General features: G+C 40.1%; 1 protein-coding gene across 1 annotated transcript; it reads left to right on the forward strand.

The window, feature by feature from the left end:
* The first annotated feature begins 699 nt into the window (after nt 1–699).
* On the forward strand, nt 700–18,210 carry il6st (interleukin 6 cytokine family signal transduce). Its single transcript, XM_048259971.1, has 13 exons — nt 700–797; nt 5,884–5,948; nt 7,116–7,430; nt 7,719–7,857; nt 8,003–8,160; nt 8,258–8,412; nt 8,836–8,871; nt 11,292–11,451; nt 15,647–15,723; nt 15,999–16,221; nt 16,510–16,686; nt 17,193–17,330; nt 18,023–18,210. The coding sequence occupies exons 2-13, from the start codon at nt 5,897–5,899 to the stop codon at nt 18,208–18,210; spliced, it is 1,818 nt and encodes a 605-aa protein (XP_048115928.1). The 5' UTR covers nt 700–797; nt 5,884–5,896.
* The last annotated feature ends 59 nt before the right edge of the window (nt 18,211–18,269 follow it).

The following is an 18,269-nucleotide window of genomic DNA, read 5'->3' on the forward strand; positions in this document are numbered from 1 at the left end:
GGGCAATGTAGGCCTACTGTAGCTACACAAATGGGAAAAGATAGGCCTAGCTAACCCTGTAACATACACCTAGCCTACTCTTGACTAGATCTAGGTTATTGTAGTCTATAGATTTTTAGAAAGCCATTGCAGCAAACACTTAAGTGATTAATTTATTGAAAGTAGGATAGGCTATTCAAGGTATCTCTATAAAATAGGCCTAAAGAAATCCCAAGGCCTTATAAATGAATTAAATAAATACATTCAAACAGGCACAGATGGGAAGGTTAGAGACACGATCTTCTTTGCCCTGCCTTTGCCTTCAGGATCTCTGGTCTGGAAGACTGAGTCATTTCTTTGCCCACCTAGGGGGTCAAGGTTTTGCCTTCCATAAAAGGACCCTGTGTAAATTATGTTTGCCTGAGTGCATTCAGAATATACTGCGCCTTTTCCATACTTGTAACTTCATCAAAGACAAATAATAGACTTGCCAACCAAACGCCACACTAACTGGTTAACATAATGTATGACTTTCGGTCAAGTGGGTGGAGACAGACGGGAAAGTTGAGCGGAAATGTGGGCTGACGTATGCTTGTTGTCTTGCGTTGACTGAGTAGATTTGTAAATCATGTGTGTTGTCTTTTGACTGTCTTCCGCCGGATCCGCATGCATTACTACTTGTATCTGTCTTTGCGTGCACACACTCAAGGCGGGGTTTACTCATCAAGTGAAATATTGCTTCTGGAGTGCTAGATATATTTGTTCCTCGGGACAGACATGGGATCAGCGGGATAGTAAGGATATACAGTGATTTTAAGGTAATATATAATTACATATAAAGTGTCCTGTTATTTAAATATAAACTCTGGGCTGGGCGTGTCGTTTGAACTGTTGTAGGCTATTGGAAAAATGAAAGTAAGACCCTCGCCTTACTGTAAGTTATGCTAACGTTATCCTGGCAATGGTATCGATAGCTGGCTCGCTGCAGCAGACTTTGACGTTTTCTGGGTTATCCTTAGCCACCGTTATCCTACAGACATAGTAAGTTTTATCCTGTGACATTATTTCATGTAAAGAAACCTACGGTTTGATGAGTGAATGGTGACCGTTCATGCTGCTAAAAGTGGAGCTAGGTAAGTTAGCTTTACAGGGCAGGCTAACTAGCCTTGTAATTCAAAGCATGCGCACATTGACACCCCCTCCTCCCCCGCCCCCGCCCCCGCCCCGTCTGACCAAAGGCCCAAAAGGTGCTACAGTGTTAGTTAGATTTATTAGTTTCATTAGCCAAAAACATGCAGCACATGACATCGCTAAGAACACGTATGAAATGTAGCCTGCAATGTTAAAGCGTGACCATATTAATGAGAGGGTTTGTACTTTGTGTATTATCCCGATTACAATTCATGTACATGGTTATCATAGACTTGTCTGGATAGGTGACGTGAACTGCTATGTCACAGAAAAAAATACCATTCTCATGCATTTTCAAAAGTCCCCTTGCAGTGTCTAGTAATCAATTCATAAAATAATCCATAAGAGGACCACTTCGGGTTTGCAGCTTAAACATGTAATAATATGTCAGATCAGATGAATATGGACTTTGACGTGACATGCATGTCAAAAATAAGTAAAAATGAAAACCAAAACGACAGAAATCAACAGTGATTTTAAATATTTCTTGTAGGTAGATGAGACATTATTTTGTTCGACCACAGCTGTTAACATTTGCCCATCTGACCTAGACAATATGTTGAAATAAGGAAGAGAAATGGCACACTGGGTAATGCAAACTCAACTCCTAATGATACTATCTGGATACTGTCTGATTTAGAAGAGTATGAAATTACCACCAGTACACAGAATGACCGTCAATATGTTTAAGGCAACATTGGTTTTTCATTGTTGTTGTTGTTGTCGTCGTGCCTTGAGTTATTGGGATGTGTATGTAGTAGTTCACATCTAGTGGCAGGTTGGCCTAATGTGACACTCAGAGGTGGAAAAAGTACGAAAATATTGTACTCAAGTAAAAGTACCAATACCTTGATGAAATATTACTCAAGTACAAGTTAAAATACTGATCTGAAAATGTACTTAAGTTAAAGTAAAAGTAGTTCATTTAAAATGTACTTTAAGTAAAAAGTTACTTAGTTACTTTTTTTTTTGGGGTACCACAACAACCAGTTTTACCAGAGACTTTCTAATGAGGAGATACAGCATAAATACTCAAAAAATCCTCCATAGTAATGGCATGGGGTTAGTCAGTTGTCTACAAATATCCCACAACCCTTTCTGGCAAAACATTGACATGTGAATACATTGAGCCAATCATGTGGTGTGCTGTGAAGACATCGTGCCAATCATCTGTTGTGATCTCGCTGCTGGAGCAAGATTGGTGTCGTGAAGCCTTACGCGACACGCATTTCTGCCGAAATAGATGCACGATAAGTGCCCAAAAGTGTTGCAATATGGCGCACGAGTGGAGGTACTTGCCTGAAAAGGACTTTGGTCCTAGCTTCGAAAGTTGCTGCAGCCAGCAGCTAAGGCAGCCATGTTCATGCTCCCAGTGTGTAGCGCTGTAGCTGCAGCAACTTGAGCTAGGTAAAACCAATTGTTTCAGTTTTGTTCATACCGACAGTTTCGGTGGCGAGAAATGGATATCTATGTGAAAAATCACCGGAGTTCTCTGTTAAGTTTGAGCAGTAGTTGATTTTCAAAGTTAGTTCCACTTATCCCCTTGCGCCGCTTTGCAGTGAACAGTAATCCAGCACAACTGAAAAGCCCCTCACAGGCAGCTGAGGCAGGCAGGCCAATGTTGAGTTGCAGAGAGTTTTTTTTATATTTGGAAATGAGCAGAAAGTTCAGCAGATTAAAGGGCGACGAACTGGGAGTGGGAAGTATAGGGCCCCAAAGGAGGAGAGGGCCTTGAAAAGTGAATCTGGGGGTACAACATTTTCACCAGGCATTAATAACTCAGGTAATCCACACATAAAAAATCCAAACAACTCCATAAGTAGAGTCATGTAATGAAGTGGAATAACACAGGGAAAAAGTATTGAACAAGCTAAGAAAAGCACTAAGGCAAGGAAAGGGAAGGAACGAGCTGGAATCTATAAGTAGTTAGAGTAGTTATCCTTTCTATCTGTGCAAAATTAATATAAGCTTGGTTAGTAGCCTACATATTGATGGGCTATAAAAAGTTTTTTCATTACCAAGGTGTCACACAAGAAGCATTTCATGATGGATAAAAGCAAAAGCTCTCCCAAGACCTTTGCAACCTTATTGTTGCAAAACATATCAATGAAACTGGTTACAGATGCATTTCAAAACTTCAGAATCTTCAGTAAGCAGCATGGAAGCCATTATCTGCAAGTGGAAGAAACATCACTGCATCATCAACCGGCCATGCAGGATCTCCTTGCAATATTTCTGACCAGGGAGTCAGAAGGATAGTCAATTCAAGAGCCAAGGACCACTCGGAGAAAGCTCCAGAAAGACTTGAAGGCAGCCAATTCAATTAAATTCAATTAAACAGTTCTGGAAGTAACTAAAGATCAGGATTCACAAGAGGGACCCCTGGAATCTGGTTAGAACAATGGGCCAAAATCACACCTGATACTGTGACTAATACATTTTGTCATACAGGAAATGTCTTGAAGCTGTCTTTACAAAGGCCAGGATCTTTGCAAAGGCTTTTCCACAAAGTATTGAAGAAATTTCAGTAGGCACGTTCAATACTTTTTTCCTGTCATTCCACTTTAATACACATAACTCTTCTGTTTGGATTTTTTTAAATGTGTGTTAATATAATGTGTGGTGAAAATTTCAAATAGACTCACTGGAAGTTTAAGCTAATTACTTAATATATATCCACCATATATTTATTTTACCTGAATATTTTAACTTCCAAATTAAATGTCAAAATGAATGTCAGATCGAAATTTAAAGTTTGACTGACTGGATTTTGTATACAAAACATAGTGAAAACTGTCTAAGGTCACTCTCACTCTCCCTTGCTAAAGAGCTAAATGGTTTAGTCCATACCACGATTCATAAGGTAGTCTATCTTTTGTTTATTTAGTTGAGCATCGCGTAGTAGTGGACCGCTAATTGTTGTGCTGCTGGTGCAATGTCTTTCTCCGAAAGCCAAGTCCGGTTACTAAAAAAAAGAGAGACATCAAAATGAGGAAACAACTGCTAATAAACTTATTTTCAAAAGAAAGGTGAGCACAAGCGTCAAAACTACTAAATCCCATGGTGTTTGCTTGAATATCTCCGCTATCATTAGTGCTAAAACGAACTGAGACAACCCATTGAAATAGCGGAAAATACACTTTCATAGTTAGGCTACACATGTAATCTGATGCATCATTATCACTAGGCTAGTGGTTTAGAGCAATTTCTTTTCCCTCCCTTTCTGTTTTCGTTAGTCTTAACTTTTTTTTTTTACTCAAGTAACGGATGGGATTTTTGATGTAGTACAATACTTCACTCAAAATGTAATCAAGTAAAATGTAAAATACCGATTTAATAAACTACTTAAAAAAATACAAAATACACAGAAAAACTACTCAATACAGTAACGTGAGTAAATGTATTTCGTTACTTTCCACCTCTGGTGACACTATAACCAAATGTGGATTTCCATGCTTAAAAATGTGGATTTATTCTAAGATCGGTGATTGGGTGTACAAGTTGTCAAATAAGAACATTCACCTTAGTTTGTTCAGTTTACCTACCTGTCTCTTAGGCTACCTCAATAAGAGATCACCGCAAGTAGAGGATGCTATGCTATGTAAGGTGATGGCATAGTTTAAAAATTAACTTCTGGATTTAGGCAAGGTTTAAGAAGTAAACATATATCACAATATTTCCAACAGTGGTGGGCATATCGTAGGAAAGTTCACCCGTAGACATTTTGTTCCTGTATATTCTCAAAGTAATGTTTTACAAACTGTGTCTGTCTATTCCAACAACTTCACAGTAAGTCACAGTTACGCCCCTGGGGAGGCCTGTTCTCAGCCCTTTATGACTAAAGCACTTGTTTCAGGGAAGGAACAGAGTTGTTGAAAAGTTGGTGTTGCACTGAGCTCCACCACAAACAAGTCTAGCTTTCTTTCTTAACACCCAACCACAACTTGATTAAAAGCTCCATTCTCCAGTGCTCCATTCTCTTTTGTCAGTTTTCATTAAACACTGCTAACTTCCTTGATGTAGTGCCTTGATGTAGTGCCTCTGCCTTGATGTAGTGTTGGTTTCGGACAGAGTTTCTTGGAAATAAATAATTATTCCCACCAGCACTGTTTGGTTGGACATATTTGGTTATCCCTAAGTGTACATTATCACTACTACATGACTTGTTCAGATATGTACTTTTAATTGTATTGGTATACATTTCTATTCAGTGTGCTGTGCCAGTATATGAGGGAGCCCATTATACCTCCTTTCAGTCAAACAAAAATAATTACAATCATTTGTTGTGAATAAACCGCATGACAATACGCAAAATGCTTTAATCAGAAAGAAGGAAAGAAATGCATTCCCATGTAGAGCCCGCCCCGTGTTTTAAAGGAAAAATCCGCCTGTTTCTCAAGGTCACCGAGTACTGTTGGTATGAAAAAAATGAAAACAATTGGTTTTACCTACCTCGAGTTGTTCCAACAGCTAAATCAGCCAGGCAGCTACAGCGCTACACTCTGGGGGCATGTCCATGAGCCCCCATGTTCACCTCAAGACCTCGAGAAACGGATATCTGTGTGAAAAATCGCTGGATTTCTCCTTTAACCTCATAGCTGAAATTAGCGAAATGAATGTATAAATTAATTTATTATAATTTATTTATAATATATATTTTAAGTTAATAGGTGGGAAATTATAGCATTTAACTGTTGAATTTGTCTCCTGCAGGACCTTAGACATCATGGCCATTTTCCTCTGGCTTCTGTCTGTGTTGTTGCTACCCAGTGTGCACGGTACGTTCCAGAACTTTCTTTTGATACTTTCTTTTTGAGCAGCATCTAGAGATGCACCGATATGGAATTTTAGGGCCGATAACGATAACTGATATTTATTGGTTTGTTGTGGCCAATACCGATACGATAACCGATAATATTACTCTTGAAAAAAAATTGTGAAAAGTGATTTGGGGAAAGCATTTAATAAGCATAATTTTATTGCAGTAATTTTACCTACCACCAAATGATGGACATAGTCCTCAATAGTACGGCAGTCAACAACATAACAGTAGCCTAGCCCTACAGTATGTGTGGCTCCTTTAAGTGAACCTGACGTCAGTGAATTGCGAGTGAGTGGCTAGAGAGTTTGAATCGTTTTCATTTAGGACTAAACGCTCATAAACGGCTCAGCTTGGAATAAGCTACAGTATAGCGACCAAATCAGAGTTTGTGAGGGAAACTTAGGTTTAGTTTCAACTGCGGGTAACTGAATAAAGCTGCAACTCCTAAGACTGTATCTTATGTCCGTCTACTCTGTTGCGCACAACCTGCTGCAGCAGAAATGACTGTATCTTATGTCCGTCTACTCTGTTGCGCACAACCTGCTGCAGCAGAAATGAAAGGCGTTAGCCCCGAAGGTTTTAATAACTTATTATGATGACCTGTCTGGAACTGAAGCACGAATGGTTAGCATATTTCTAGGTAATAATACAAAACCCAAGCTAAAGTAATGCAAATATAATACTAAAACACAACTTAGAAATAGGCCTACTTATGTACTCGTCCCCACTAACGAGTTTGTTTATTTGTTGCAAACACACCAGCACAAGACTCTAGATAGGGCTGAGCTCCGCTCTGTTAAGGGCCGGATCATTCCCAAATAGGATATCCACTTTGAAAAATTATGACATTATATTGAGGAAAAAGTATAGCCAACCAAGCTCAAGTAGGCTAGCTCAGTGGCCAGAATTATATTAGGACTTTAAAAATATCGGACCGATAATAATATTTTCATTTTTTCACTTATCGGCTAATAATATATCGGCCGCCGATATATCGTGCATCCCTAGCAGCATCTGATCTGTTGGCCTCTCTTGAGTTTTTGGGTAAGTATGCCTCAGTGTCTGGTGCCTTCTTATTTTTAATTGAAGTTAACCAGAGTGTCGTGTTTGTTTTCTCGAGCAGCCTGGAAGTGTATAGAGATCGTCCCCGATTCGGGAAATAAATTTGGCTATCCCGTGGAGCTCGGGAAGGAATTCACAGCCACATGCATCCTGCACCATAAGGATCTCAAAGCTGAAAACATATATTGGACCTATGGTCTTAAATCGGTGAGCCTCCCAAAAGAGTACTACAGGAGGATAAACGAGTCCGCGGGTAGCATCACAGTCAACGTGACGGAAGATATGATGGGTTTCTTCAAATGTGTTATTCCAAGCGAAAACACGTTCTACACCAACTGCAGCTCCAACACCTATGGGATTTTGCTAGATAAAGGCTGTGAGTTAACATTCTCGCTAACTTAACAGTGTATACCTGTTTACTGCTGTTGTGTGTTTAATTGTTCTTCTCACAGACACTTAGTGGTAGCCATGCCATTTGAATGTGTTTATAAATACAGAAGGTGTTCTGATCACAATTTCCATATATGTAGCATGTCTTGTTCCTTTGAGCTCAGGGCTCAGTCTCCAATAGGGAGACCGTGTCCCAGGTTTCACTACATTTACATTTATTCATTCAGCAGATGATGTTCACCAATAATGATGTTCTTCTGTATGGATCCCCCAGATCCTCCAGAAAAGCCCACAGATGTGAAATGCCAGGCAGTGCAAGATGGAGCCAAGATATCCAGTAATGTGACCTGTCACTGGAACCCAGGAACAAGAGACCCTATAATGCACACCAAATACACACTATATATGGAATAGTAAGTAAAATAAAATAACAGGGACACTTTTTTGCTCTTCTGTATAAGCTAATCAAATACCGACATGAGCATAAAAGGAAGCCAATAATGAAATGAGGTTGCTGTTGCAATTTTAGCTTTTTTTAACTATAAGGTTTCTGTACAGTTCAGGGAAGGTGTACAACAGAAGTGCGACCAAGAGCCATGCGACAATGGCACTGGAAATCTTTCCACACCATCTCGACCTGAAGATTTGGGTGGAGGTTGAAAATAGATTGGGGAAGGTCACCTCTGATCCCCTCATGCAAGAATCAGAAAATTTGAGTAAGTGACTGGAAATTCGCTTAACAAGCAGCCAGTAAATGACCAAATTAGTGTTGATTGCATTGCTTTCATATTCAATATATTTTTGTTCTTGCAGTCAAAACAGATCCACCAAGCAAGGTGAAGGTTACTTCAGAGAACGTGTTCCCAATGTCACTTCTCATTCAGTGGACGGAATCCATTCACCAAACCTATGTGGTGTTGAAGTACAACATTAGGTATTGTGAGAAGGGATCTCACACCTGGACTGAGGTATGTGTTTAATTCATGGAAAGTGAATTGAATGTGATGTCTAGATTATTGTTTAGTTGTGTTCTGTATCATTTTTATTTGCTTCCATTTGACTGACTCATTGAACTTAATTTGATTAATCAGTATTTTTATTATTTTATTGAACATGTATACTCAAGTATGTGTTCAAATGAAAAATAAGATAAGGCCTGTAGCACACTGATGCAAACTGTTTTTTAAAAATCCCTTAGCGACAGAAACTTATTTGACAGTATAACTCCAATTAGTGAACCTAGAGAGAACCCAGAGTATAACTCTGATTAGTGAACCTACTCGAGTTGATGACAGGTCTGGATTCTTGTCACCCACCCTGATAGAATTATATACTCTGGGGTATTATCAGACTGCTTCAGTGATCACTCTATTATTTTTTGTGTTTGGAAGATTAAAGTACCTCGCCTGCCACCAAGAGTTATCAAGGTAAGACAGAGTAGAAACATCAACACTGAAATTTTCATTCAAGATTTAATAAACATAAATTGGAATAAGTTTCACCTAATACCTTCAATTAAGGTCAAGAGTAGACACTTACCTTGGATTAATGGCGATCTCATAAGTCTATTTAAGCAAAGAGACAAGGCCTGGGAAAAATACCACCTAACAAAGGACCCTGCTGACTGGAGTGCATATAAACAAACTTAAAGGTGCTCTAAGCAATGTTGGGTAACGTCACTTAGATGATGTTCAAACAAAACAGAGAGCTAGCTTGCTACTCCCTCCCGTGCAATTGAAACTCTCCTAAATGCGCATCTTGGCTGGAACAGTTTGTTATGTTTTAAGTCAAGTTTTTGATCGAGGCTGGACCAAGTTGTTTTTGTTGCCGTTTTTCAAGCCTGGGCTGTCCATAGAGACCATGTTTTTTTTACAGTGTTCAGGGCACAGGCAGCTAGCGAATGGTGAGGTGATGTTTGCTGTATGTGACAAAAAAATGTTTAGCTTAGAAACCATGTAACATCACTTAGAGCACCTTTAAGGAATGTTTGTACAACAAAAACAAGAACGGCCAAATCCAATTACTACAATAACTCCTTATCTAGCGATTTAAAAAAATCCCAAGCAATTCTGGAAGAAACTTAATAGTTTAGTCACTAAATTCAATAAAAGCCCTGTTTAAAAATTAGTCAATGACCCTACTACTAGAGATCCTTCTAGAATTGCTAATGCTTTCAACCAGCTCTTTTCCTCTATTAGCAGTTCACAAACCTTAGATTTTTCCTTTTCTGATACTCTAAATAGCCCTATAGGTGGCAGCACCTTCTCATTTAGGCCACATCCACACAAAACTAACGGGTATATTTTTTCATACTACTTTTACACCTTTAACGACACCGGTAAAAAACCCCTGCGTCCATGCAAAGAGGTGAAACCGGTGAAACCGTCCATACAAAGAGGGGAAAGCGTTGTAGTGCATATACCAGGCAATGACATGCTTTTCAATTTAAAGCCCCCTCAGACTGGAATAACTTAGAACAAGCTGCTCTTGCTTCTAACTAATTTTGAAGTTTTCTTTTCTTCTTCCCTAGTGTGCAGGTGCAGGCTTTGATTTAGTACAGGGTCATATGTAGCCAACATCTATTGTTGTGTATCTACTTAAATTTTATTGTAACCTGTATAACTGTTGGTGGTCCTGTGGGTGTGGATGTGGTTAGGTGTTGGAGAGCTTCTTGCCTGAATATGTAGGCCCAATCCCAAAGTCCGGACTCTTAGACTCACAGATTTTGCTGCGCGTTCTCGCAAAATTGGTAAGGGCTTAGGGCTGTCCCATTGTCACATTTAAAAGGGCTTGAGGGTTTGAGTATACACTTACTGAGCCCTTTCCGTGAGTCTGCATCAGTGCATACTTCACCAAAGGGAATTACCCACAGTTCAAAGTGTTGTGAGTGACGTCTACTGCAGAGACCATAGGGAAATCCGAAAATTACAAAGGTAAACAACAGCATGACACACGACCAGCTTGTTAAACAACAGTTTGAATAAATGTGGAATCAGGCAGTTGTCTCCTGTGCCTTGGCCGTGTGAAAACCAACAACTTTAAAATTAAAATTCCCAAACCGTAAAAGTATCAGCAAGATCTTTGTTATTAAACATCGCCAAGGTAACATGTGATCTCGTAAAGTGCTGTCCCAAACCCATTTATACCTATCTGAGCCCATGTGGCCTCACACACTCACTCACTTAGCACCTGAGATCAATTAAGTCTGTGAGTCTTTAGTCTTTAGTCCTCAGGGCTCACTTTGGGATTGGCCTGTATCTGTGTATCTGTGACTTATCTTGTTTGCTGTATTATCTCTCTGTTTGTACCTATGAAGGACCCCCTCAAAAATGAGATGGCCCATCTCAAGGGGTTTTATCCTATTAACTATTTGCTTTCATTTGACTGACTCATTAACCTTAATTTGATTGATCAGTATCTTTTATTGAACATGTATGTTCAAGTATGTGTTCAAAGGCAAATTAAGATAAGGCCTGTAGCAGACTGATGCAAACTGTTTTTTAAAAACGAAATCATGCATTATATCAATATAAAACCATGCAACCAGCTACAAAAAACACACACACACACACACATATATAACTTGACTTAAATTTTTCAACCAAACCTACAGTGTACCCAATATTCTATTAGATTAGATTCAACTTTATTGTCATTGCACAAGTAAGGACAACCAGTACAATGAAATGCAGTGCTAATAGCATGCTACAAGACATATTTATTTTCTGACATCATCTACTGATTTACATTAAAAAGGGCAAAAAGGCCAGTACACAGTTTGTTTGTTTGTTTGTTTATTTGTTTCTCTTATGTTTTTATTTATTTGTTTGCTTGCCCACTGCTGCAGGTGCCTCAGGAGGACACCAAAGGTTACATGGACTCCTTCCGGCTCCAGGCCCTGAAGCCGTACACCAAGTATGTGGTGCAGGTGCGCTGTAAGAGCAACAAAGACCTGGGCTACTGGAGCGACTGGAGCCGCAATGCCACCGCCAGCACTCCAGAGGACCGTGAGTAGCCAAGCCACCTGGTCAGCCTGTTTTGGTATCTTTTTCGTGGCCCATTGTTTTGTGAGTTAGGTGCTTTGACACTGCATACCTATAAGCAATAACATCAACTCCTGCCAAGGGACAACAGATGTAAAAGAGCCTCTATTCTATAATCTGGCTCGGTGGTATAGAGTTCGGGCGACTGCATCACGGTTGGGTAGCAACGGCCATTTTGCTGGTGCGCTAAAGGAAGGTACAGCGATTACTGATGAGAAAGTAGTTAGCGTCAAGAAGAGATAAGAAAACAAATGGACAGTGATGTAAGCAAATGTGAGCTTCTTCAAAACGACAAGATGTACAAGTAGGCAACAGAGTGTTACTTTAATAAAATAAAGACCATTAAATGCTGTAGATTGGCTTCTGTTCTCTGGGCTGTGTCAGTTTGCCTACTGATGTTATGAAGCTGTAACTTACTACTGCCACACTCGTATTAAGTTGCTTTATATCCACTGGGTAAAACAGACATAGTGATTTATAAATAGATCTTTTCCACGTTGGCCAACATTTGTGATTACGTGTTGAACCTGTCAGTAGCGGGAAAAAAGAGGTCTATTTGACGTAAGTCATGCCTACCCCATTGAATTTTTATATGTACAGTAGTCGCCGATACCGTGATTCCCACAATTCTTAGCGGTTTTACGACACAATCCGGAGCTCTATACTGTGCACTGTCCCTGTTAAATAAACATATAAATAAATGTAGTAGTGTGTCTTGTTGAATGAGTAGTAAATACATAGTTTCCACTATAATGCAACACAGTCGAACAGTCTAATTTAAATATGTTAATTTCACAACCATGGCGAACAGCTAGTGTCAGGGTAAGTGTCAAGGTCTTCAGGGTAACTTCTGCGTTTGTCATTAGTTATTTTAAAGGCACCATGGTATCAATTAGTTATTCTAAAACACTTTTTTATTATGACCGCCAAGCAAGAAATGGCCGGGCGGTCATATAGGTTTAGTCAGATTTTTTTTTTTTTTTTTTTTTTTTTTCGCGATGTCCAAATTTCCGTCAATGATTCCCCGGACACTGAAAGACCGGGTAGACAAAACTTGGTGGGCATGTAACCCCATATGGATAGCATGGAACCATCGTTTTTCGTTTTGATCTGTAGCCCCACGCTGGACTGCACCCCCGAAGGAGGGTAGGGCAGACACAGTTTTCTGTGAATATCTCGAGAACCGTAAGGTTTAGGAGGACCACCTTTTTGTATGTTGATCTCAAGGGGCCATGTCAACCCATTCCATAACCACTAATTTCATGTATAGCCACCTAGTTAAACACAAAAAGTAAAAATGAGGTGTTGTAATTGTAGGTATCTGTGACCTAACATAGTCAAAACTGCACGAAATTGGAAGTGTAGGATCATTTTGACACCTTCTGAATGCACGCCAAGTTTTCGTGGAATTTTGTTCATGGGGGCCACACAATAAATTAATTTATGTTACTATACACCAACTGGCCTGTAGGTGGCCGGAGACAGTTTTCTGTGAATATCTCGAGAACCGTAGGGCCTAGGAGGTCCACCTTTTTTTTTGTATGTTGGTCTTAAGGGGCATGTCAACTCATCCCATTACCACTTATTTCATGTATAGCGCCACCTAGTTAAAAATTAAAAGCAAAAAATTAGGTGTTTTCATCTCAATATCTCTGGCTGACAAGGTCAAAACTGCACGAAATTAAAAGTGTAGGATCATTATGACACCCTCCGAATGCATGCCAAGTTTTGTGTACTTTCGCTCATGGGGGCCTTACAATAAAATAATTTATGTGTACATTCAGTGACATACACCAACAAGGATTCCCGGGACACTGAAAGACCGGGTACACAAAACTTGGTGGGCATGTACCCCCACATGGATAGCATGGAACCGCCATTTTTCGCTTTCATCTGCAGCCCCCGCTGGACTGGACCCCCGAAAGGAGGGTAGGGCAGACACAGTTCTCTGTGAATCTTTTATGGTATGTTGGTCTCAAGGGCCCACATCAACCTGGCTCATAATCACTCATTTGTGATTTGCCCCCGTAAAAAAAATGAAAATCAGTAGGATTAAAAAGAAAGCCAAAATAAATATTCATCATCATCATCATGGCTGCATTTTCAGTATTGGCGAAGTAGTCGCTTGTCCACTAGATGGCGATCGCTGCAGTGAGACGAATTTTGTTGGAAGTTAAAAGTGGGTTGAAAAACAATGGACGCTTCATACAAGGACTGTAATTTACCGCAGCTTAACATCTAATAAGGATAGGGACGATGTTCACATGAAGTGTAATTCCCATTTCTTCTTGAAGCCGAAATAAATCTGAGGATGTTTATCGGACATGCTTGGTTTTACTGCAGGTACGTTAATCTTGTAATATCAATAAGGACCTAGGTAATGTTACCGTTAGCGTTGGTTGAGTGATGGAGGCATTTGATTTATTGCATTTGTAGAAAACTATAAATGCGGTTATACCAAGCAAATGTATAGCAGCACTGTTTGTATCTTTTTCGACTGTCATTTATTGCACGTGCTACAAAAATCATTCTGTGCAATGGAAGATTTACCAACGCTACACCGGGTCTGATACAGTTTTGCCTATACATGCGTGGAGACTGAGACGCCTGTTTATTTTGTTTTAAGCGCAGCAGGGTGTGAGAGGGGAATCGATGTGCTTTGATTACAGCTTGGTAGTTGTAGTCTGTGAAATTAAAAAGCACGTGTGTGAAGTATCCAAACAATGACACCTTCATTTCATTATGGCTGCTTTAGCAAAACACCTTAAGCTACTGTGTAGTGGGTCCCATTTAGAAGTGGCTACTTCATTCGCTTTCCTTGACTCCATGGAGCTGCGGAATGTTATTACAACTTTTCGCCACGATATCACAGTTTAAGTCCGCTTGATACTGTAAGGCGAAGCCATTGGTTTCAAAGGAGATTTTATTTGTGTCGCCAGAATAGCCTATTGACAATTTATGTTGTCAATGGCCTACCTTATAATCCTACCTGTAGCTTAGGGAAGCTAACAGCTTTCTATTAGGATCTAGTTTGTTAGTTACCGCTTTGTCATAACTCCCTGATGCATTTTTGCATTTAGAATAGCCAGAGCGTGTATATCTCAATCGAAAATTAAACAATATCGGTGCCTATGGACTAGGCTGGGTGAACCCAGCCTGATCTGCCCGCCTATTTATTTTTGATTTCTTAAAAGATTGAGCTTGGTCTGATGAAAGCCAGACTAGCCATGGACCTCAGTTAAACAATGCAAGGGAACATGAATCAGCCTATATTTGCACTAACAATAACGGACAAAAGCTCTTCAACTTTGGCCCGTTAAAATGTGTATGAACAGTCTAGCGACGCATTTCATCAAGGCCCATTTGGACATGTCAGTTATTTGCACCACTGGTTAGATGTAAAACAGCATTTCGCTTCAGACTAGGCTACTGTTACTTAATTTGTGCATTAACAATAACGTTTCAGACTACTGTTACTTAATTTGTGCATTGACAATAAAGTATTACATGAACTAAAGATGACTAAAATCTTATGTAGAAGAAGAAACATTCACAAAAAATCCATCCATCTAAAAATGACCTTTGTTTTTGATAGCTGTTGAAAACGGCATGGAACTGACAGAGATGTTTTTGTTTAAAAATACATAAAAAATAAATAAATAAATAAATAAATAACATTATGCTGATACCTTTTGCTTTTCCCAAATACAATGTAGCCTACAGGTGTAAGTGACCTTTCATCAATCCAGTTGCAATGGATGAACTGTGATGAACTGCCCTACTTGTGATTGTTTAGAGATTTTAAAGGTTTTATAACAATTCTACATCTTCTTTGGCTATTCTACAATCTATTCACCTTTTCAGCACCAGTAGGGTACTTTCTGTGCAGCCGCACACACACACTCAGGCATGCCAAACAAGCATACACAAAAGTTTCAAGAGTGGGGGGATGGAGTAAAATATGGAGACAAATTGAAGTGTGATTTATTTTCATGAACGGATGTACAGGACTGAGTGGCGGTCATATTTTGTACCGCTATGCGGTACATCTAGTTATTTGAATGGTAATGTGGCGCAACTCAACTAGCTATTCTAACACACTCTTATCTGTGTCCCTATGTTGCTTCGGCACACTCCTCCCTTCACCCCCAACCCTCAGGGCCTTACACTAAGCCTGTGCTATGGATGAAAGCCCGTTTGGATGATGCACAGAGGACTGTTCAGCTCTTGTTGAAGGTAAAAGCCAGTGAGATTCCTTCTGTTTCAGCTCATCTTTTGGTCAGAATTGTGAAGGCCAGACACCTCGGATTCTTTGAGTTCTGTGTGTGTACTTGTCTCCCTTCATATGGGATATTTTGATTCTTTCAGAAGCCATACCACCATTCAAGTAAATAAGTTTTCTGTACTTTAAGTGTAATATTTAGAATTTTTTGTAGGTTGTAGGTCTGTATGTTTGAACCATTTGTTCAGAGAACATTGTACATGTTTGTTTGTTTTTCTCTCTAACTCAGAAACCAGTGGTGGCAAACGGGAAGATACTTCATTATGAGATAAGCGTGGTTGAGGATGGCAAATCTACAAAATCTTCACTTCCCTTTGATGATAAAGAGCCTTTCCAAAGGTTTAACTTCACCTTGCAAAGGCAGTGTGTCGTCGCTTATGTTAATGTCACTGCAAAAAACTCTGCGGGGGAATCACCCCCAGCAAATATGGCTGTTCTATTAAAGGGTCAAGGTACCTAAGGTTCATTTCCAGCACCTCTACATTGAGCATGTCTCATGTCATTGTCAATTTTTGAAATATAAAAATTAGGGAAACAAAATGTGTAATTTAAGTGTCACCTTTGCTCATCCAGTGGCTGTGTAATTTCTATGAGCATCGACTGATATGCTAAATAACTGCATTTCGTTTTCTTTGTACTTGACCTAGACACAATGACAATAAAGTTTAATCTATTCTAATCTGATATTGGTGGGCAGTGCCAATGTCCTCATGCCTGTCATTGTGGTCATGTGTTTCCAGAGCTTCCTGCTGTGGACAGTCCGTTTGCGTTTGCCCAGGATGACTTGCTCTGGGTGGAGTGGAGTGCCCCTAAGGAAGATGGTCTCGTCGAGTACGTGCTGGAGTGGGTGTCCCTGGTGGATGGGGAGTTGAACTGGCAAAAGGAACCGCGCAATGCCACCAAGGCTTACCTCAAAGGTGAGGGCTTTTCCAAAGACACTCGGAAAGCGTGACTAGGAGATGTGGGAGTCGGAGGTTTTTTTTGGATGCAGTAAGAGGCTGATTGCGCTCTTTGCTCCATCTGTATAATTCTCCCCATTTACAGTACGTGTTAGAAAGCTTGGTGTTGCATTGTATGAGAGACATGTACAGTCCATAAGGAAAGTTTTTCAGACCCTTTCAAGTTTTCCATATTGTGTTATGTTTCATACTCATTTTTTAATCATTCTTTCTCATCAATTTACACACAATACTCCAACACTCCAAAAAAAAATAGGTGTTTGGAGTGTTTTGGAAATTTATAAAAAATAAAACACTGAAATATTCCATCCAAGTATTCAGACCCTTTGTTATGACGCTTGCAATTAAGCTCTGGTGCAATTAAGTTTGGAAAGGCTGTGAAAACTTTCCATATGCACTGTATGTTGAGGGAACCAAGATGTCTTTTCATCCTGAGTCTGACCCCTGACTGCTTGTGTGTCCAGGCAACCTGCAGTCCTTTGTACCGTATAACGTGACTGTGGTCCCTATCTACCATCGAGGGTGGAGGTCTTCTACCAAAGTCATACACCTTACTCTGCCTGGAAATCTCAACACAATCACAGCATATCTGAAGGAAGGGCGTAAGTTCCTGGGAATTGCTCATCTGCATCTGCATATATACTCTGCTTTCTATCTGTTGGTGGCAAATAGAGAATGAGAGTTGAGCAACTTCTCATTTTCACTGAAAACTCTCAGCTAAATCAGACACGTTTGTTTAATCTGTAAACCTGCACGGAAAGCCAAGTTTGCTTTGGGCAAGAGCCAATAATGTTCTAGTTATCACCCGCATGGTCAGTCACAGTGCACCATGCCAGTGAGGGAAGATGTGTGTTGTGGCAAAGCTGGAAAAAAACTCAGCTTACACCTTGAAAAGGTTAAATTCCCGGCTTCCACCATTGAGCCCTTGAGCAAGGCACTTAACCCCGAGTTGCTCTGGGGTCAATGCCACTTGTAATATGATTGGCATGTAAGCCGCTTTAGATAAAAGCGTCTGCTAATTGAATAAATATAAATGGAAATGTGTGGGGCGCTGTGGCACAACAGGCTACAGCGTTCATACCATGAACGGGTCCGAGTGCCCACTGGGGACCCAGGTTTGAGTCCGACCTGTGGTCATGTACCGATCTCACCCCGTCTCTCTCTCCCACTCACTTCCTGTCTGTCTTGTCCTTTCCAAATAAAGGCAAAACAGCCCCAAAAATATACTTTCAAAAATATAAAATATATATTATAAATGGAAATGTAAAACATCCCATTTGTCTCACTGGTCTAGCGCCAGAGGTGGTCCCAGAGCCTTCTTTGGTCAAGACATGGAAGAACAGTGCACAGCTGGTCTGGCCAGAGATTCCTCTAGAAAAGCAGCGAGGCTTCATCACCAACTACACCATCGTCTACGAGGCCACCGCAAGAGACTCTGTGAGTTTTTTTTTTTTTCAGCTACCAAAAACAGAGCTTCGGTAAACCGCAGATCTAATCTGATGGGTTTCGTTTTTACAGTCGTATGAGTCTCATTAGAATAA

Source organism: Alosa alosa, chromosome 12, assembly GCF_017589495.1.
Source record: "Alosa alosa isolate M-15738 ecotype Scorff River chromosome 12, AALO_Geno_1.1, whole genome shotgun sequence".
Lineage (NCBI taxonomy): Eukaryota > Metazoa > Chordata > Actinopteri > Clupeiformes > Clupeidae > Alosa > Alosa alosa.

Excerpts from the sequence above, each read along its gene's own strand:
- il6st (XM_048259971.1), top strand. The coding sequence starts at position 5,897 with ATGGCCATTTTCCTCTGGCTTCTGTCTGTGTTGTTGCTACCCAGTGTG. Across the intron at positions 7,858-8,002 it reads TACACACTATATATGGAATA|TTCAGGGAAGGTGTACAACA; the intron begins GTAAGTAAAATA and ends GTTTCTGTACAG. Across the intron at positions 8,872-11,291 it reads TGCCACCAAGAGTTATCAAG|GTGCCTCAGGAGGACACCAA; the intron begins GTAAGACAGAGT and ends CCACTGCTGCAG.